This window comes from Cebidichthys violaceus, unplaced genomic scaffold (assembly GCF_023349555.1).
Source record: "Cebidichthys violaceus isolate CVI_PGR_0920_01 unplaced genomic scaffold, fCebVio1.0.p SCAF_11, whole genome shotgun sequence".
NCBI classification, from domain to species: Eukaryota; Metazoa; Chordata; class Actinopteri; order Perciformes; family Stichaeidae; genus Cebidichthys; species Cebidichthys violaceus.
In genome coordinates, this window is record NW_027176274.1 from 13,197,717 (window position 1) to 13,220,090 (window position 22,374).

General features: G+C 38.8%; 2 protein-coding genes across 2 annotated transcripts; both read right to left on the bottom strand.

Annotated features, from left to right (window-relative positions):
• Window positions 1–359: 359 nt before the first annotated feature.
• On the bottom strand, window positions 360–4,945 carry ube2al (ubiquitin conjugating enzyme E2 A, like). Its single transcript, XM_068704927.1, has 6 exons — window positions 4,784–4,945; window positions 3,005–3,085; window positions 2,806–2,831; window positions 2,549–2,638; window positions 2,375–2,463; window positions 360–1,134 (listed from the first exon to the last, which is right to left on the bottom strand). The coding sequence occupies exons 1-6, from the start codon at window positions 4,825–4,827 to the stop codon at window positions 1,006–1,008; spliced, it is 459 nt and encodes a 152-aa protein (XP_068561028.1). The 5' UTR covers window positions 4,828–4,945; the 3' UTR covers window positions 360–1,005.
• Window positions 4,946–5,564: 619 nt separating this feature from the next.
• ankrd10b (ankyrin repeat domain 10b) lies at window positions 5,565–20,768 on the bottom strand. Its single transcript, XM_068704928.1, has 6 exons — window positions 20,351–20,768; window positions 19,324–19,476; window positions 18,296–18,387; window positions 9,082–9,350; window positions 8,422–8,529; window positions 5,565–6,171 (listed from the first exon to the last, which is right to left on the bottom strand). Exons 1-6 carry the CDS (start codon window positions 20,546–20,548, stop codon window positions 5,960–5,962), a joined length of 1,032 nt encoding a protein of 343 aa, XP_068561029.1. The 5' UTR covers window positions 20,549–20,768; the 3' UTR covers window positions 5,565–5,959.
• Window positions 20,769–22,374: the final 1,606 nt, after the last annotated feature.

Genomic DNA, 22,374 nt, shown 5'->3' on the forward strand with positions numbered 1-22,374 from the left:
TTAATTACATTTTATGACACACTACACTATGGCTTTTATTATTACATACTATACTACAGCTTTTTTATGGCATACTATGGCTTTTCAAAACCTGTATTGGGCCACAAATTCATATGCTAATTCTAAAAATATGACAATCTAATTAAATAAAATTGGCGGAGGCATATAATCATGACCTGCTATAGTATTGTTTTTTTGACATACTATAACTTTTGTATGGCATTATGTTACCATGGTTCACTTCATGGTCAGTGCCTCAGATTATTTTGTAACCCCTGTCAAGGAAAGTAAGGTTGTTTATAGTCTAGTTCAAGAAGTATTGAATTTGCAGTTAAAATAAAAAGCTCCTCACATAAAGATGGATTTGCCATTTTTATTTACAAGTGCTGAAAAAAATGACACAGGGGACAACCAGTGTAAAATCTGTACATAAATTCAGTTGCAGGTTTCTTATATACACGAGTACTGAACAGGAACGTGAATACACTCTTTCTGTCATGCATGTAACAGAGTTCAAAACACAGCAAAAGACACGGTGTAAAGATGTCTGATTTAGTTGTAGTCCGCGATGCTCGGGCTGCTCATTCTCCCACAGGGAAGGTAGGATGGATCACATAGGAGCTGACAAAGGAAAAGGTAAAGAGCACAACAGAACATGACGGAATTCATACACCCCCCAAGACATTTAGCACAAGTCATGAGGAGCTATTACAGCAAGTAAGAACACACCAGAATTTTTGGGTAATGGCCCACAAGTCCATACTGACAAAACATCAAGGCAAGATTCAGCACATTTCCCCCGACCGACTGGAAAACGTGGGATGGAATAGAAAAAATAAATCCCTCTTGACGGGCAAAAAAAAAAAAAAGTTCTATGAAGGGAAGTTGACGGTAAAGTGCATAAAAGCTTAAAATCAAAAAGATGGGGGGGGTAAGAGGTACTCCACTAAACCTTGCAGCACACGCAGCTTAACGATGGAGAGAGCAGCTATCGGCATTGTCAGGTCAACTGTCTCTCCAGCTTTGTTCTACGATGGCAGACACACGCTTCTCGTACTCCCGCTTGTTCTCCTGGTACAGCTGAGCGGCCTGACTGTTGGCGGGACTGTTGGGGTTTGGTTCATCAAGCAGGGACTGTGGGAGGAGAGAAATACTGACGGTGAGCATTATAGTGGAAAATAGCCAACCTGCGTTAACGCCATTTAGTCATAAGCCATTCACAAATGCATATTTTGAATTTTGAAATGTTTCCACATATTTTTAAAAGTCTGACCTGCCGATTCGGTTTTTCTTTCTAAGAACTAGATTTGACAGCAAGGCTCAAGACTAACTTTTTTCACCACCATTCTGGATCGTCCGTAAAAAATCATTTCAACCATCGAAGTCAATGTAAACCGCCAACAAAATGATCATCTGCAGTTGTTATTTGCATAAAAACACAATTCAAATAATTAGGAAATCAATTACTTTTTTTTTATTTAAACACTTGCTTTGATTAAAATTACCGTTGCATTATAATAATGATGTATAATGAGCTAAGTTTTAGGAGGATAAACATGTCATTATTCCCTCTCTCATATCTATTTTATATAGCTGTCGCCTTAAAACAAATGTATTTATTCAAGTTTCTCAACAAAAACTACATTTCACAAGATTACTACTATTACTACTCTGAGCAGCTTGTGTGAGAGTGAAAGACAATACAATAAGTGTCTGATTAAGTTGTTCAAAATGGTTTTACAGTTGTTCCTCTGTGGCTTATTTTGGACAAATTGCAAGCTTTATATCATCTTCCCTCATGCTGAAGAACTTCCCCACTGACGACATGCTGTGTGTCTAGCTATGACACAGCTGTGTGTGCCCACGTAAAACTATCATGCAGGCAGCGGCACAAATGTGCCAATGTGGCTGACAAAATACAAAAGTAGAAGATAAATCTGCTGGTCACCGGTCAGAACATTTTAAAACTCGCCGTTTAGTCTTTTGTGACTGTAACTTTATATTTTTGGACTGTTGGTCTGACAAAACAAGACACTTGAAGATGTACAATTGGCTCTGGACATTTTTTGGTTTTCTTACATTTAAGGTTCAAAAGATTAAGTGCTTAAGATATTCAAAATATCAAATGAATCGTCACTGAAAGTAATTGCAAGTAGCAGCCCTAACCATCAGTATCATATTCTAAGTTTGACCGTATTTGCAAACATTTCCATTAGCGTAGGTTAGCACAGGGGCTCATTTTGTACAATCGTATGTGTATCATAGTTTCTCAACGTTAAAGAAGGTTTGCTTTCTGTTTTGTATTACTGAAAACCGAGTACTGCCTGACATTATAACATATGTTAATATATTGTTGTTTATTGACAAGTTCTACCTGGATAGATGTAAGAATAGAGGACACATCATATGTTGGACTCCAACGATTCTGTAGGATGTCCAAACATATACTTCCATCTGCATAGACTGTGGGGAAACAAAACAACACAATTAAACACCACGCATGAATTGTAATACTGTAATAAGCCAGAAGACAGTACAACAATCCTACCATTTGGATGAAACATCTTTGACACAAATCGTACTGTGGGTGGTTTGTTGGGGTATTCTTCTGTGAACTCTACAATGAGTTTAAATGTACCTGGGACAAAGACGAGACACAAAAAAGACTATTTGTGCATCTATGTAAACATATTCGAAATAAGGGGTTTGAATGGTTAAGTATGTTAGAGTAGTTTTACATGTGATAAAGTGACAACATGCCGTACTAAACTAAATAATAATTAACTAACAGAGTGAGACACTTACCATCCTCAAAGGGAGTTCCTTCGGGGCTGTGAGTGAGAGACAAAAATGTATTTCGTCATTCATTTTGAACTTCTCACACACACACACACACACACACACACACACACACACACACACACACACACACACACACTTATAACATCTATAGTTGGGGGGAAGAATCTGTCCATGTACATTACGCTGTGCATCGATGTCTTACCCAAATATGACTGCATTCCACGCCATAATGTTGTTTTCAGATGGGGCACCACTGACACCAGCTGGCGGGTCCTCTTGTAGCCTTCATAACAGAAAGGTAAAGGGTTACTGCAGGACTTGTAAACCATGCTCCACAAGCAGAAACTAGATTTATTACACCAGTCAGGTGAATGCCATGATTGACTGACTACTTTCCTCTTGACAATAAGCCAAATTCTATTTTTGAAAGTAGGGGTGACCCTGAGTAGTCCACTACTCAATCTAAGGAGCCTCATTCGACAGTCTTGCAGTCAAATCGTCGCACTGGCTGAAATATGTGGTTATGAAACAAAGGATTATTCTATTCTGGTTCTATGGTGGTGCTGAATGTCTAATTTTACATAGAATAGCTTTGTTTCTCCCAACAATACTCTATTTTGATGTAAATATCGGCCTATACTGGTAAGGCAAAGCAAAGCACTGGTAATTTCTATCAATCTCCTTGGTGTGTGTGAATAATTCCCAAATGTATTTGTGTTTGAGGGGGGAAATGGAATTGGGGCCTGTACTCTGGACAGCGCCGCACCTTTACAACCTACTCACTGGAAACCACAACGTCCATTATTGTCCATTATTAACGGCTAAGCAATAGCTACATGTATCTTGGCAGCTGATTATTGTCCCACCTTGGTTGTACCTTTTAGTATTTTATCAAAATGCAATTCAATCTTCTGCTTTGAGCAAAAATCACATTAGCACCTGCCTCTGTAAATGAATCAAGCAATGAATCATGTGGGCATTGTAATTTCTTGCCAACTACAATGCATCATCTTAAAACTTTTATCAGCTGATACAAACATTAAGGTAATTACTAACAGACCCTCATATTGTGCCAGCTTAAAGTCCAAGCTAGATTTGAATAGGGGAACATTTGTGAAAAATATTGTCTTTGTTTTTTTACGATTAACTGTACCCTAAATTAAACATCTCGTTGATAACAAAATAAAAGAATTACACGTCAAGAGCATTGTGTAGGTAGCGGAACAATACTCCTCTTCTCGTCACATGGACCCTTATAAAATATTTAAAGGTTAACGGTCAGAACGGAGTTAATCTCTCACACCTGCAACAAACCGTAGGACACATATTTGTCAAAGTCAAATACGATCACTTGCAAAATTCCTAATACACTATAGAAGCATGTGAAAGATTTCAATAGCTTACTTTTAATGAACTGTTGTACTTTTGTAGGGACCGTATGGTAACAGAGCTAATGGTTGGTTAGCATCGTACATGGTAACAGTTAATGTTGGTTAGCATCGTACATTATGCCAGTTAATGTTGAAGAAACGAGAGCCTAAATCCACGAAGTATTAACGTTGGATAAGTTGCATTAAATGTGTTTAGCCAAAGTATAAAATGGCCAACCAGTCTCTTGTCACGGGCATTTACATATATAGTTTATAGAGTTAGCTATGAGCCGTAAACTGTAACTCTATCCTGCTAACTTGCACGTCTATGCTAGCAGCGTTAGCTTCTGTAGCTGGCTGTGGGCGAAGCGCTTTTACTAAATTAATGTTATTTCACTTAAATATTTCAGGTTCTTAAAAACACGATACAATACACAACATTTACGTCACGTTCATATATATGGTTCGGTGAGTCAATACGTTAATATATAATACAAAATATATATACTGGTTAGATTTGCTACGCTAATGTAAGCTAAGCTAACGTTAGCTGTTTTTGACAAATCGTAACCAACAAACATCAACCGGTTAATTCCTACCCATCAACTTACCGTTTAAAATCTCTCATAAGTCTCCTTCTAGCAGGGGTTGACATCGTGTACTTGTGACACACGTATTGATAACCCAAAGTATTTGATCAAGAACGTTATATTGTGTTTAATGGTTATTTTTACTTATTCACAGTGGCCCGACGCTTTCTGTCTCTCTGGATAATCATGACTCTCTAGTTAGCCCAGCTAGGTTTACCGGACGATACCACTCTTTGGAAAGAGGGGGAGACTATTTAAAATACAGAGTTCAAAACATGTTCTTGCATAAGAAAATCAGTACAGGTATTTTTACCGTTTAGAAAACATATTTTGAGAAGTACATTTTGTTGTATATCGGCAACATACGTTTATATATCACGTTGTTTTATTTGACAGGATTTTTTGTCTCCCCCACTCGCATTCACAGTGACGTGGTGTTTGTGCAGCGCAGCTATGACGAAGGACGCCCCCTATTGACAGATGACTGTCAGTAACGTATACAGTACAGCTGTGCCTCTACACAGGTGGTAGTAGAGCTGTATTCTGGAATAAACGGGCTAACAAACACTTCGATTAATGCAGCTAGATATTAAATACACATTAAGAACAAACATAAAGATGCTTTGGCTATCTGCAGTAAAACGGAGGATTCCAATATATGAAATAAGAGGAAGTTTTAGGGTTAGACAATACCACAATTTATATACAGCTATTTTATTATTGGCTAACATGGCATCTTTGCCTGGATATGGATTTATTTCACTTTGTCAAAACTGCTGTCCAAAAATAAGCTGAATCAAACTTTAACTTTTGCAAAACTGTTTTAATTCTTAATGAGTAGCATGGGTTGCACTTACATATTCTTTTATTCAAACCAAGAAGCAGGGATCACAGAAACGGAATGCAAATATTGGCAGAAGTTCAATGCAGATACTTAGTTTAGCACGTCTATATACAGCGTAATCAAACTTGAATAATAAGCACTTCCTCTTTAACAACAAACAAAAAAAAAATATCACTTCTTAATCAACAATCTGTTACACAGTCCATCCACAACGACGGGCCTGCCCTTTACAAAAGCAAAAACAAAGAATTTCAATGAATAACTGAACCACTCAATGGCTTTAAGGCAAATTAATGCTGGCGTATATGACATTCAGGTAAAAAGGACAGCCTGTCAATGAGCTCTTCTGCCCTTTAGGATCCATGGTAGAGAAGCATGGTGGTGAAGAAGGCATGGTCGTACAGCTGCTCTGCTTTCACAGACTTCTGGTGCTCCACCTGGCTGCCTGCGCTGCTGCTCTCAGATGAGTCGCTGTAGGAGAGTTGGCCGTGGAGGATTTCTGGGTAACACCCAAATGGAAGCTCCGCTTGATTGTGGCCATTTGAGGAAAAATCCTCACCTGCCACTGAAAACGAGAAACAAATGTCAAAGGGTATATATTGATTTGTGACAATATTTATTTTTCTATAAATATAGAAAGAGAGGCAGGGGGGAAAAAAAGACGAAAAATTTAATTTGTTTTGCACAACTATTATAGAAGTTCAGAAGCCATTATGGGACTACATTTCAACACGATAGAGAAGAATACCTTTTGCTTTCACAAAAAGTTGATCAATAAATTGCAAAGTACATTCCAGAGCCTTATGCAAACTCACAAAATCTGACCTCCTGTTTTAAATAGGTTGCATCCTGATCTGTGGTAGCTTTAACATAGTCACTGCTGTGTTACACTGACCTAGTTCTGTCTCCACAGCGGTGTTTAAGCTCCTGCATCCAGTGAAGAAAACCTTAAATCTTTCAGACGTGTTGGTCCACCATAATCCAAAACCCAACATAACGAGCAGACACCATTTAAACTTTACTCTAGTTTCATGTATATATTTCTAAGTCTTCCTTTGCATTAATCTGAAAATAATTCAACTTTTTTCCACGTTTTGCAGGCCAGCAAAAACACCATAAGAACAGGATTTGACAGATGCATGAGAATACATCAAGAAAACAAACGTCCACCAGTCACATGTATAAAATGAATCAACATTTAATGATTTCACACAATCAAGTACAAAGCTAAACCTGCTCAGTACTAAGCATTGGATGTTCCAACTGAATGACTATGCACTCAAACGTTCCGCCATGTAGGGCAAAGTAAACAGAAACCAACTGACATGAAATTGTACTCCAAAATACAGAAAGAACACAGAATCTCTGTAACCAGTATCTATAAAAGTTGAATATTGTACATTAAGTTACTGTTCGACTATTCAATACAGCTCGAGAAATAAGGCTTTTTGCGAATCCATGCAAATTTTCTTGAGCAGTACCGTTTAAAAGTAACTACCGATTGTAAAATGGCCAATTACCAATTTTTAAATCAGATTGGGTGTTATGTAACCTACAGATCTGCACAGCCCTGCTAGTTGCCTAAAAAAAACCATTTGCTTAGAGTAAACATTCACCATACTTGAGCATCAAATAAAGAAAAAAGAAAAAAGCAGAGAAATAAGCAAAATTCAAGCTTATGGACCACTATGTCTGAGTACATGACACCTAGAAAACAAAGAAGCTGCACAGTGAATCGTTTATACTTTACAAGCTACATTCATGTTGGGATATGCTTTGGCATAAGGCAAGTATTGAATACAAAACAGCGTCAACTAATGTGTGGTAACGGTTAACGTCAGAAGACATTTCCTCTGTGTATATTAATATTATATATTTTATAGAAATGTCATCGCCAATCGAGCATTATTTAAAATCTAAGTATACTCAATTGAATTTAATAAACTTAACTTGGGGGGGGGGGGGGGGGGGGGGGGGGGGGGGACTTGTTACTAAAGTGAACAATCCGATCAACATTTAGATATAATATCTCCCGCGTATACTCTCTTCTCTGATAGAATAGTAAAGAAACTATTTTTCTAACCTATTCGGGATGAAAGTCAGACGTTCCCAGCACAATAGAAACATCTTCATGACCAATGAAGTTCACCCTTTTGCTATTATGCAACAATGCACAATTTGACAAGCAATAAAGACGACCCTGACTTTTATTTTTGCCATTATGCCAATATGACGTATTTGCACTGGTGGCCCGGCCGTGTCGAGGGGATGCCAATAAGTTTAAGTTTTCTGGGATGCTGCTATATAATTGTGCAAAACGAAACTCATCCTTCTATCATAAATCTACTAAATAAAACCATTACAACAATAATCTGTATAGCTGGACGGATGCCTTAAATATATATAGCTGTATAACAAAGAAATCTCAATATCTGTATCCATCCGAGTAGAACTAGGTACATGGAAAAGTAGAAAATACAGAACACACACACGGCTATACATCTTTTAAATGTAGCTTACCACAAAATCAAAACAAATTTACTCCTTTATGCATGTGTTAAAAAAACATAGCCAGACAATACCAAAAAAGATATACTGCACAAAAGTGGAAGATTAGCATGTGGCCTCTACAGGTAGGCATAAGAGTTGGTGCAGCGACACGGGGTCTGCATCGACGCCACAGTGATGACCTCCAGCTCTTTAGCGGCAGAGCCAGACCGGCCTCCTGCCCCCTGGTCCTCACACTGATCCATGAGCCCCGGCCCTTGTGGTGGCGCAAACCCATTCAGCCCAAATGCTAAGGGTCCTGGCCCACCTGAGGTTACGGTCGCCGCCAACTCCATGTTCATGCTCTCCATCTGGGCCTGTCCGGCGCCGCCCAGCGGCCCATTCCCATTAAGCAACTGTGGTGGCAAGCCCAGACCTACGAGAATAAGATGCACACAAACGTAAAGCTAAGATCTTCAGACATGACAGAAACATTAGGCCATGGTGTGCTGCTTTTAGAATTAATACTATACTGGATTTTTGAATTTGAATCATTTACAGTCAAAACTCTAAATCCCTTTTTTTTAAGTATCTTGTCATCCACTTTATATTATGGTTCTGCACTTCAAGCCCACTCTATTGCAGCACTGTCAGTTGAGAATGTCAATCAGAAGCCCCGCTCTTCCTTTACAGTTTATTAATAACAGAAAACCACCTCCAGATGTTTAAAGTCTACAAATAGACTACAGTTTATGTCGGTCTTCTATTTCTACATGAAGGCCGACACACACAGACCCCACATGTCTTGTATTTGTCTTCAGCAGCCATGTTTGGTGATTTTGTCCAGCATGACTGCATGTGCAGCAGTCTAAACTAATACAAGATGTTCCAGCTGGAGCATGCTGATGCGCTTTTTCCTTTCAAAGAAACCCTGAAGAAAAATGTCTAAGCGTAACCAAACACAGATTTGACAAGTTCGGTGACCTACCGTTGGGTTTCGCCTTCTTCACCGGGTTTGCTTCCATGCCGTCGAACGACCTTTTTCTGTTGGGCACGCCGTTTGAGAAGCTGCGTCCCTGGATGATGGGACGAGCGTGGTGGCCCCCGTTCTGGGTCATGCCATTCAGAAAAGACCCGTTATGGGACTGGGCCATGTTTTGTTGGAAGTTCTGGGCATTGGAGAGAATCTCTGCGCACTCCTGGAATCCCTGGGCGTGGGCCAAGTCAGCAGCAGTCAGCCCACTGGCATTCCTCATGCTGCACAACGAGAAGGACGAGTGTTAGGGACACTCACTGTACGCTTGAGGTACACAAATAAAAACAAACAGAATAAGACACGCTCAAGCGCGCACACATACAGACTCATTAAGTATTCACTCACACACACGCACACAGACAGACACACAGATGTATAGAAATAGCCTGTGCTGCTCTACCCCCTCACATCATATTCGTCATCCTCATGAGATGACGACTGATCCGTTTGGATCATTGGCCTCTTCCATAAAACTTAAATCTTGACAAACACATCTGCTGCGAGAGGACATGATTAGGACAACTGTAGGTATGCACCTGTTTATTCTGAGGAAAACCTGAAGTAACGGGACGACTAAGATCTTTCTACCAAAGGATGGTTGAATCCAAGAGGAGGAGCTTCTTTTTGTCTGCAGGAGGAATGCAACATCAAGGAGGATTTTTTTTTGGCAAAAGGGTGAAAGGCCGCCGTCTTCTCACATTTCCACCGGTGATACTTGATCAAGGATTTCTGAAAAGCCGCATCCAGATTCCAGCAAACGATTTAGCCATGTGCCAAATGTAAAGATGCAGAACGTAAACCAAAGAGAGCCGAATACAAGTTGTAGTCCGGAGAACGAAAGTGGTGACAGAGACGGGCAAAGCAAGATTGTAGAAGTCTTCCCAAGACAAGTACAAGGTGATCATCCAAAGGACGTCGGTATGCAAGTTGTATCTTCAGAGGAAAAATCAAACAAGGACAAACTACGACCTTCAACCAGTAGAAATCCAGGAATCCTCTGGTGGGAAGGTGAAGCTGCAGAGGCTTAGTCGTTACCTCGTTTCAAGAGAGATGAACAAGAGGATGAAAAATAAACGACTTCACTACTCTAGAGGTGTTTGTAGCACCATTCATTGTTAAACTTAAGTCTTTGCACTACATACAGTTGTGTTAATCATATCCAGGCGCAGCAGGACTGAGATTATTTTCAGAGTTCAATAATGAATGAGCAAACAGTGTTGTTTCCAGACAATGAGTATGGAAGCAATTTCACTGGAAAATAAAACCCTATTCTGTCTTATTAATGTGAATAAGTAACACTAATCCAATTAAGGATAAACTCTTCTTGTATATGTTTATCAGTGTGTTGTTGCTGCAGTTAATTAGGGAATAAATTGCCAGATACGACACATTACATTTTATCCTGCTGATGAGGAATTATTGTGGAGGAACAAATGTCTGCCAGTCCTCCTCCGACCCAGAGAGGCCTTTTTGCTTAATGATGAGAATTTCTCTCCTCTCCAAATGGCCAATTACACAACAATGCTGCACTTGTTCTGTGTCTAAATGTCATCGAACTGCAAAAATGAGTTCTCCAAGCAAACAGTCACGTCTTTGTCAAAGGATTGGGACTCTGGCCCACAGCCAAGCTTATATTTACCATTAAAAATGTGAGAGAAAGCATGAAAACTACCATCTGCAGTGTTTTATATCCATACCATCGTACAGAGGATAGGTTACATCCATCCGTGATTAAACTGTATTCTATTTACTACTGTTAACTGAAAACTAAGTGACATTGACTTCCACACAATGAATGAATTCAAAGTGCGCTGTTTGCTCATTCATTTTGTTTCTAATTTCTTCTTTCTCTGCTAATTTATCTAAACAGTTGTGCAAAAAAGAAACATTTCAAGAGCTAGTGCACATTACAAACATTTGATAAAGAATTTAAGAATGAAAAAACAAAGAAAATTAAAATCACACAATAACTTGTTGCACATTACCCGTCCCCTTCAAAATTAACGCTTCCAAAGGATTTTTCCAAAAGATTAAATTTATGTCAAAAAAATCATGTTATGGTAAGGTAGATGGATTGGTCTCACTCCAAGAAATGTTTTTTTAAACGTCAAACTTTTTTTAAAGTCAATTCAACAATGAAGTACTGTAGAAACATATACATAGAGATGTCTTTGAACAGAAAAAGTTGACTGAGCAAATCAGTATGAACGAGAGAGGCAAAAGTAAATAAATCCATTTTAATGAATTTACAGCATTATCTTATCCTTTAAGTAATAATCAGATAAATTATATTTAATGTAATTCTTTCCTCATTAAATGCTACACAAAGTACATATCAATACTAGTCCAGAGGAAGTCCGGTTCTTAACTCTGCAGCCTCTGGAGCCAAATGTGTTCTGAAATCCCACCAAACCTTCCATCTCTCCATCTCTGGCTTTCTGTTTCATTTCAAGCTTAAAAGAAACTGATCCTGAGGGTGACTGTTAAATCCACCCCTCATTTTAGGATTGTAGGGAGTATAAGATCTCTGACAAAGCACTCGTAGAAACTCCCACATATTTTTTGTTTATCCCAGACTTTTAAAGTTAGATCAAAAAGAAGCGAGGAGGGTTTTAAGTGCTGTAGTCTTACAACAGCAGATGTTAACACATCATTTATTTATGTTTTGGATCCACAAAAACAAGCTGGGTGATCGTAAACTCACAGATTCTCCTCCAATTAGATGGAAATTCTAAACTATATTCTTTCCTGAATAAATCCCTGTCGTTCACAGTATTCCTTTAGTGAGACCTGACATCTACAGTCAGCACTGATCCAAAAAATGGATAACAGAGTACTAATTAGCCCAGTTTAGGTATGGAAATTTAAAAAGGAAGCGTTAATTCTTTGTAAATGCCTGGTATGCTTTGCTTTCCCGTCCTAAGCACACAATATGTGTCTTCTCTAGCTATCGTCTAACCTTCCAGAGGCAACCTATTATCATGCTACATGTTGACATGGGACTCACGTGATTAAACCTGTCCATATTAAGGGCTCCTATGGTTAGTTCACAAAATAAAAAACTAAAATCATAAAATAATAACAAAAAAGGCTAGATACAGGAACAATCATGGATAATAAGCAAAGCATGCAGGTCTAAAACTTTAGTTTTAAGTCATAAAAACCTAGCATTAAAACCAATCACCGCAAGAAATACCTCAACAGTTTGCCAGTGTGTAGATAGGAAGCGATAGTGAGAACACTCAATGCCACAACAGTGCGGCTATCCCAGGGAACGGGGCAGACTCAGCAGTGTCTATTCTTCCCCTTTCTAGGATTACTTGAAAAAACCAAGTCATTTCCAATTCAATGGCTGCAAAACATTAAGACGTACGGTTCTGTTTCAGTATAGAAAACTTTTTTTTTTGAAAACTTGTCACTTTCATAAAGGAAAAGGTGACAAAAGATCAGATGTCAAAACAGACTGTGGTATTGTATAGGGTTAATACTGTGACATACAAAAGAAAACATTTCTGTGTATGAGGTCAAAATATTTGATACAGTGAAATGACAGTGAATAACCATTGCAACAGGATGATTGTTAGCATTACACAGTTCAGTACATGATGGTATGCAAATCTAACCCGACTAACTCTGCTGCTCTACGCTCCTGTCTCTGCATTACTGTCAACACCGGCTGCCTCATAACACATTCCTGTCTGCTGCTAGCTAGCTAGCTAGCTAGCTAGCTAGCTAATGGACCACCTTAACACAGAGGCTCATGACAAACAATAAAAACCTTTTTAATGACGACACTTGTTAGAAATTAGAACTTCTTTTCTATGTTTTAAGGGTAAAGTTAAGCTAATTTTGTCCCATTGAGAGAAATGGATTTGAATTATATTATGTTTTGGAAAACCTAGGTACCTTTTAATTAAGACGCAAGGGCCGAGGATATTGATTTTTGTCTAACTAGGATTAAATGGAGAACCGACAAGGGGAAGTGAGCGAGCGAGAGCAGTTTCTTCAAGGCAGGGTAAGAACATGAGGCTGTCATAGCGAACTGATGTAGTACTTGCTGTCCCAATGGAAACGTCTTCTCACTTTGTAATGGGACAAAGATAAGCAACACACGAGGATGAGCGCACTTTCCTCTTCTGTCATTCAAATCGGGAACCAGGACTCTCCTTTGCGAGCATGTGCAAGGAAAATGTGTAGATATGAATAGGAGCACCAGTGTATAGGTAGATGGGCTTTAGGGAACAGGGAAATAAATCAAACCATGAAAAAAGTTCCAGTTGATCTCATATACAGTTCTTTGAAGCCGACATTTCATGAAAATGGATAAAAGCCTCTGAGGGTGAAAGCTTCAACTCATATTTTGGACAATAAAATGCATCCAAATATTTTATAAACAACACCAGACTGAGGTATTGGGGCCCCTGACTCAAACCGGAAGTCAGCCATCAGGAGCTGCTGGGCTCATCTGTGGCCTCGAGGTTTCATGGTGCTCGGGAACCACAGTCAGCTCTTTACAGAAGCCATTTAGCAGAGTGAGTGCGTTGGATCGGTGGTGGGAGCAGATGGTGAGAGAGCTCTCTGAATTGCAGTTCTGCCTAATGAATCAGCGATGGATCCATTTAGTGCGGTTTCTCCTGTGTACCACCCCCCCCTCCCCCTTCTTCCCCTCTTCAACAAGCAAAAGGTTGACTATGCCAGGGCAAAGAGGAATAGGAAAAGCAACAGCTGCAAAGTGTTGTAAAACACATTCCGCGCATACAGTTTAGGAGGAAAGATCACTGACAAGATAATTATCTCCTCTCATGAAGGAGCCGACCAGAGGGCCAGCTGTCCAGCTGCAGTCTTTGAGGTGCACTCAAGAGCAACAGAAGATGTGAGGTGATGCAAAGCGTTAGCGAAGTAGGTTTCCAGCAAGAAACATATGTGATAATAGCAAGGATTCAAACGTTGCCGACAAAGTTCAGTGTCCCTACTATTAATGTTTGTAAGTAAGTAGCATCATTGTTGAAGGTTGTATTTTGAGCATTTTTTTGTATTGATTTTAAATTTGAAAACTTGTAGTAAACCACTGTTGAGAGTGTTATGGATGGCTATGCAAGTTTTAATAAAGATATTGTTAAACTCCACGCAATGGATCAAGAACTATAAATGGGAGTACATCACTGGAGTTAATCTACTGAAATACTGGACAAAACACTCCGTTAATAGGTTCTATAGACGGGATTCAGAGCATCAATATAGCAGCAAACAATGTAAAGATATAGTGGAGTAATGGCTACTTGAGAAGAGAGTAAAGTTGCTTTCCCTCTCTGTGTGTTGTAATCAGAGCTTCTCTGTGCTTTGTTTACATAGCTGTGCATGTGAGTCTCTCTACTAGGGTTTCTCCCGTTACAATTGTTTTGCAACAATAGCGCTGTTAGCATCGTTAGCAGCCTACTCCATATTGAGAGTTGCATGGAGGATATAGATATGCTCGGAATTCCCAACAAAGTGCTGGGGCAATGAGTCCTGAAAACCTGGAAATGGGTTGGCATCTTTGCACTCATGCACTCACGGCGAGACTACGAAACATCATCACAGACCACCCTGGTCCGCTTTCAGCTTAGTGGTGTTGATGGTGAAGCCGTACAACCGCGGTGTGGTGGGTATAGTTTATAGCCCAGAGTTTATTTTCTGTAATAATCCCAAAAATCCCGTTGTTTTTTTGTCGAGGGATGCAGTGCGATGCCAACTTCTGACTTGGCCTTCAAAAAAAAACATCATATCTGCAGCACTCTATTAATATGCTCTGATTTCCATATAGAGAACCATACATGTACCTGGCTTCACTACACTGTACACAGTTGCTCTTAGATGTGAGACATTGTCAAGCGGTCTCCACAGATGAACCGTGTGGTCAGCAAACTGACAAGAGATCCTAAGAGATGGTTGAGAGCATGTAGGTATCCACAACATGTTCATGTTACCATTAAAACGGACATTTAGAAATAGTGATGGTTATTTACAGGATAGTGTTAACGCAACTGTAATGCACTATGTATATTTTTGACTTGGTGAAATACTATATATATTTAATATTATCCATATAACAGTTTAAATATATAAATATATATATATATATATATATATATATATATATATATATATATATATACACTAAACCACATACTGAATTTTCTGCAATGGTGTTGTACTATTACTAAAAATACAATATGAAAAAGATAATAATTACACCTGTATTTATCTGACTATGAATATGTAAATGTATACACAAAATCTAATCTAATTAATAAAATATTATTAATTTAACTGGATTTTCCGTTCCATTTTAATTTAAATATTTTTCTTTTTAGTTTCAGTAATATTTAACTTTCAACTTTTGTTTGGCTTCATTGGATTCATCTTTTTAGTTGTTTTTTTTAAATAAGAACGCTTATTTATATTAGTAAGAAAATATGAATGAGATATTTTTAACTTTCTTTGCAACAGACATTTGACACCAACTTAATTTTGAAGTTAGTCTAAAGTTACTTTGTCATGAGCCTCATTCCCACCCAGTGTGCCTTAGTTCCCCTCCCAGTTGTGCCTCTATACATTTCTGGGTCATAAATTAAAAGAAATAACCTGATAACTGAACTAAATGCACAATCTGTAATCTGTAGGAGGGAAAAAAATCACTCATCATTTTTATCATAAATATTACTTATCAGCTGATAACCAAATGCACATTACCTCAATAAGAACTGAGGCATTTATTATATATATATATATATGCCTACATGAACACATTAACTTGTTGAAACAGACAAATCAACCAGGAGTTTAGTTGAAAATGAACGGTCAACTACGAGTATAAATCAAATCACATTGGTTAACAGTCAGACTAACACAAATAAAAGTGCCTCAGCTGTCGGACTCAACTAACCTGCATGAAAAGTTATAACAAATTCCAGGTCATTTATTTCTTCTTTGTGTTTTATGCAACTGGGACCATGTAGTCCAATGAAAAACAGAACATGGTGATACATACATGTTTCATGTTAGCATTGTTAGCATTCCTTATTGGAACCAGAGGTAACTGGACACCAAAACTCATTCAATGATTATCCTCATTTTAACAAGTGCCTAATAAATAGAGCCAACATTTCACTATGGTAAATATGATGACAGTTTTTCACTGACATCATTTGATGGATTTAAAAAGACCACATAAAGACCATTTTCTCTACACAATAAACTGTGCCTGTGTAAACCCCCTGGTTGTTTTGGGTCTCTAGAGTCAGTCATCAGAATAAAAAAGGCATACAGCTTGTTGCAAAAAAATGAAACTGCAAGTAAAACAATAGTTGAGCTGAGAAAGACAAAATGGCTCATTTAAATTTGACTTTCATATGCTGCAACATTTAATGTCAGCTTCTTAAAATATCATAAGACATTACTCTAGCCAAAGAATTGATTTATAAAATGTTGAAAGCGTATGATTAACAAGCAGCTCAAAACGTAATGTTTACGCCCTGCAGTAGGTAAGTTAAAAGTCCATTGAGTTGACTGTACACTGTACCTATGAGTTAAGGCGTGCAAGGCAACACAAAAAGTAACAATCATTTGTGATTGTTTAGTCTCCCTGTAGGCCTTACAAGATCGGAATTTAAAAAAACAAGAAAGACAGGTTGTATCTCTTCTGCTTTTGTTCATGCGTCTGTGCACCAACAAGAACAATGTATTCTATTAAACGAAAAAAAACTAAGACAATGTGGCTAAGTAGAACATTTATGTAGATGATATATCCACTTCCTAAAAAAACAGTAAGAAACATGGTGGCTGGTTACATACATAATGTAAATTCACTGTCTGATAATCTAGGTCATGCTTGTTTTTTACCTTATCAATACCAAGAGCATGTTTTTATTCTTTAAGTCAAATAACACCCGTTCTAAACAAAAATCTGTTCCAGGTTGCAGGTTTTTTTGCAATTTCCTAAAATATTAAGTTTGCAACCAATTATGTTTGATTGATGCATTTTCATTCTATGCAACAGAATCATAGCCTTTTCATACTAAAAGTCAGAAAAAGAGGCAATGTGCATTTGGTCATCCAGTCAAGCAGTATATGTAAGACACTAACCAAAACAAATATTAAAAGAAATCACACTCTAGGTTTAACAAACATCATGCAATATGGCCTACTATACTAAGAACAGTTCATCAACCTGTACATTAAGTTGTCCTCTTGTACACGTAATAATTGTTCTGGATTTACAAAGCTGATACCTAATAAAGGCACTGTGCCGAGGTAATTATCTACTTTTATTAAAGGCAAGTATTCCTAGTAAATATATTTTGAAAGTGTCTGCTGAATATGAATGAACGGTACTTAATTCATATGAACTCAATATGTCTTTGCCAATATTATTACACAAAGAGGTCAACTTAATGCGAATTGTTGCAATGATAAACAACAATTTCAAGGAATAACAAAATATGTAACGTTTTCAAGGGAGCGCCACCAATTCTGTTAATATTCTAATATAATGTCTTTCATGATCAAACTGTCTTAAGCTGGACTGGTTAAAGAATCATCACTATTATGTCATGTGAACTTTAGCATTCTGACAACAAAATTTCAAGATAACTAAAAGTCTAATCCTAAATTAGAATTATCACCTATTTATCAAAGTGCATACAATCATTAACTAAAAGCACAATTCTTTGGTATACAATTTAAACACCAGAATTGATCACGCATGAACAGGACATTGTGTTATTTTATTGTAAGGACCTTAAAAAGACTTAAGTCTGCACTTCTCTTGAAAGTTGTGTTGACATTTAAAAAATTTACCCAGCACTGTTTACAGTTATGTATAGTGTACAGTCTGAAGAGAATTAGTGTGAAGTTAGCATTTAATAGAGCCGCTTCCTTCTGGCTGTATCCAAATGTGGAGCTCCAAGTTCTTTTATTTGCATGTTTCCTAAAATTGATAACTTGGACAATCTAACGTTCAGATCTGTAAAGTTAATTTGCCGATCCTCTGCATTTAAATGCTACATTTAAATGCCGTCCCTGCTCTGATTTGAGTTTGGTGGCGGTCCCTTGCAAAGGTGGAACTCAGATGTTGGATAGTACAGAGGAAAAGAAATGAAGACACAGATCTGATTACAGGACTTACTCAGCTTTCGCTCCCTGAATCAAGAGAGCGTTGATACACTCCAGACTGCCCGCACGAGCAGCCTTGTGGATGGGCGACTCACCCACATAGTCCTGAGCGATGACAAAAGAAAGCAGTTGTACATAAAAAAAAAAAGAGAGGCATGACTGTTATTGTGCACAAGAACAGTGGTAAGGAGCCAAAACACTGTTTTAGATTCAGTAGAAAAGTTTGTGCGAGTATGTTTTAAATCAAATATACCCTCCCTAACTGTCTTTTGTCTCCATTTCCAGTTAAAAAACAGAGAGGTGTAACAGGGCGTACTCTACACCACCGCCCACACACATTTACAGTTACACATTAGTAGGAGTCCCGATGGAAGAGAAAGGGAGGGAAAAAAAACACCAGAAGGCTTTTTTCTAACCACAATGTAATGTGGGAGGAGCTTAAATACTGTGGAAATATTAAGAATCCAAGAGAGAAGGTTCCCCAGGTGTGAACTTTAACATATGCTGTAAAAATTCAAAGCCAATTCAAAGAAATGCGTTTCATGATGACGACAACTGTTATGTAATCCGTGACCTACTAATCTGATTTCTCTCAGCCAGTGCAGCGGAGCTTAAAATACAGCCCTGGTGCATGAGGCTGCATGAAAGTACATGGAGGGGGAACAAAGACTAAAAATAAAGAGTGACGAGTAAAACACGACGGTCTGAGAACAAATACATTCTCAGTAAATGAGATAACCATAACGTGAAAAAAAAAAAAATATCTGGTTGAGACTAAGTTGTAACAGTAGATTGCGAGAGGTTGTGACCCCCACTTTAGAGTGATCCTTTCTTAATGGGATCAGTCAGAGTTCAACCTCTCACACCACACTAGGCTTTTATCTCACGCATGTGGACCTCCACCTGTATACTTTTGAGGCGTTTTGTCAAAGTTCTGGTAAAATTGCTTGACACGTTTAAAGTGCCAACCTGAACAGTTAAAATCCCACCCCGGTGTACAGCCTGCAGACATGTGTTTTAGTGTGCATCATGATGTCATACCTGTCTGTTAATATCTGCACCAGCTTGGAGTAGCCATAACAAGCACTCAGGGTGGCCCCCAAATGCAGCAATGTGAATGGGCGTCTGAGCAAACCTGGAGGTCACCGCATTCACGCCACAGCCCACCTGAACCAGACGCATCACACACTCCAGCTGTGGAGACACAAGGAAGGGCAGCGCATGGGGAGTCAGATGGATAACAAAGGCATGCGCAGTGGTTAATTCATTCCAGGAAGCCATTGGGCAGGTATAGACAAGTGTACTACAGTAGCTCCTTCGAGGCAAAAAAAATGCAACAGTATTGCCTGGTCTGAGTACACATAGCTGTGGGCATGCGTCCAATTTCTGTGCACACTGTAGACTCACCCTTTCTAAGGTGTACCTTAGTTAGTGTGAAACAAATTCTTAGCATAACTATGTGTATTTCTTCAGGAGGAAAGTTGAGATGCAAGTTACCACACGTTATAAATATAACTTTAGACAATGATTTCAGAAGATTACTAGTCATTGTTACAGTTCTATGCTCACATCGCCTAGTTTTAAATTATTTAACGTTCAATGTTTATTAATGTCAGTGACGTTTAGATTAATTAGCGTCAGTTAAGCTAACGTTAGCTGAATAAAGTAGCGTTATTTTGTTCTTGTTCCTTTGTCAGCCTCTCATCTAACTTACTGTTAAAATGGTTCCCGCTCGACGTGAGATTTTTACTCGCAGGACATTAACATGATTTAACTATATTGAAAGCGTTATTTTACCTAAAATATAAAATTGTACAGTTTATGGTAACATGCATTGACATTAGCTAGAGAACTGTATCAAATTGAATGTTTATGGTCCATTGTCCGCCACCAGTTAACGATGGCTGCTTGTCGGTCCCAACGGCTAACGTTACCCGTTAACGGAGGAGGGAACATGAGAAAATGGACGAGGATCGTGTCGGAGATTGTTGGCGCTCATTCTGGCCACCAACATTTCATTTCGGGAAATCGTGTCCCGCTAAATACCCACAGCTAGCGACTGAGCTACCTTTCCGAAATGAGCGGCCCAGTGAATAGGCGTCCAGCCGTAGAAGGTGTCCTCCACCGTGAGGTCAGCCGGATTTGAGGTGCCCTGAAGCAGGGAGCACAAGGCACCGACGTCTCCATCCCTGCACGCCCGATGGAGAGGGAAGCGGCTATTTAACACCTCCTCGCTCGAGAATCCAGACTCCACACCCACCGACATTGTAGCAAAATTGATGAATAATAACCACTTTCAAATAGATAACAACAATGACTATCTATTGTTTAGCTAATTCTTGTCGCTGATGGCGTGAATGTGAATCCCGACACGCGCCACCCTGGCTGGTGTGTCTTTCTGCCTGACAACACAAAGCACTTCAGTAGAGCAGCGAGGAGCACGCGTCGGTGTGAAACTTGAGAAACGCCGAGTGGGCTGTAAACTGCGGACTGGATTTCACATTCCTGACTTTTTTTTTTTTTTTTTCCTTCTTCTTCTTCTTCTTCTTCTTCTGTGTGCTGCTGACTGTTTAGGAGCCGTGTCGCCACCCTTTGGACAGTAGTAGGCTTGCTTATTGTGGGTGGCTTCCATTAGACTCGAGCATTTAGTTTAAGAATTATTATTCTTCTGACCACCAGGGGGCAGAAGAACTTCAAAGATAAACTGGACACAAGCTTGTTTACCAACCAGGAAAAGCAGGCCCCAGAGCCCCAGACGTCCAGCGGCCCTAAAAGCTCCAGGCGTATTCAGTGTCAACTTGTCGGTGCTTATTAAATTGAACATTTGTTTGGGACTATGCACTACTGAAATACTGAAATGAGCTCACATAATAAGGTGACATAAAATGAAGTTGTACAATTTAAAAATGTATTATTCAAAGAAAATTTGGTAAGTATTGGCAGCATCATGATTCCATACAGATCCGAACTGCTATTTTGAGTGCATGCAGTGCATTCACACTGACAAGTATGGCAAAATGCAGTGCACAAGAGTACCTGGGTGATGCTCTCATAATGGTAACACTGGACACTTCTCACCCTCAGTTGACCCTCATCTTTGCTACGTAGCGGAATGGGAGGGACCACCAACCTCTTTCTAACTTGTGAAAATGGCAGGTGAGGAAGCTGCAGCGGTTGCAAAGTGAACACCAAACTATACAAATATAGTAAGTTATGCATGTGTTTTGTTTTTTTCACTGAGTACCACCATACTCAGAAATAAGCCATTATTGGGTTCATTTATCAGTCTGAATTGAATTACTGCCGATTCAGTTATGTAAAGTGAAGCCAATGATGAAGTGCCTTAAACTTGTATTCTTTCTAATGGCCATCGGGGGGGAGACTCCTCTGGAAACTTTAAACTGGTTATGAAACAGTCTCAATTTAATACTGACCTACGCCATCAGCGAGAAGATTGACAGTTTCTTTAGTTATTCCGAATGCTTGATGTTAGTGTCTGTGGGCTGGATTCAGTGTGAAATCAGATGACCAGAGACCACCACAATTAACTCAAATAAAAGTTCCTTAGTAGATTTAAGGAAGCAAGTTGTTTTGTTGGTGAGTCACGTACAGGAGACAAGCAAACAGTTGGGAACTTAGCTTTGCTCTCTCAGTAACAGCACTCATAACACCTCAGTGTTTCTCTACTCTCCAGAGTCTAAAGTCGGCGCTATGAGATAATTGCTGTTAACTACATGTTTGTGTGCACATGATGCTGCCTGGCGTATCCTGCATCCATTTGGTTGTGTACGTAGTCAGAAATTAACTTTGACGTTAAAAAGCAAATATATATCCAGCCTTAAACTTGATTTATAATTTGGGTTTGTGCATCTACACCTAAATGCAGCTGACCTACGTCCTGTCAATATGCAATCAATATATGACATGTGTGGCACATTGTTCAATGTTCCTCCTCAAGTCAATGAAGTTAACTTGGCAAGTTCCACATTACCAAAAACTTAACTCTGAAGGAAATTGATGACTAAAGGTTTGAATAACCTAACCTAAACATATGTTTTGGTATACAGCTGACACGATGCAAATATTTTAGGG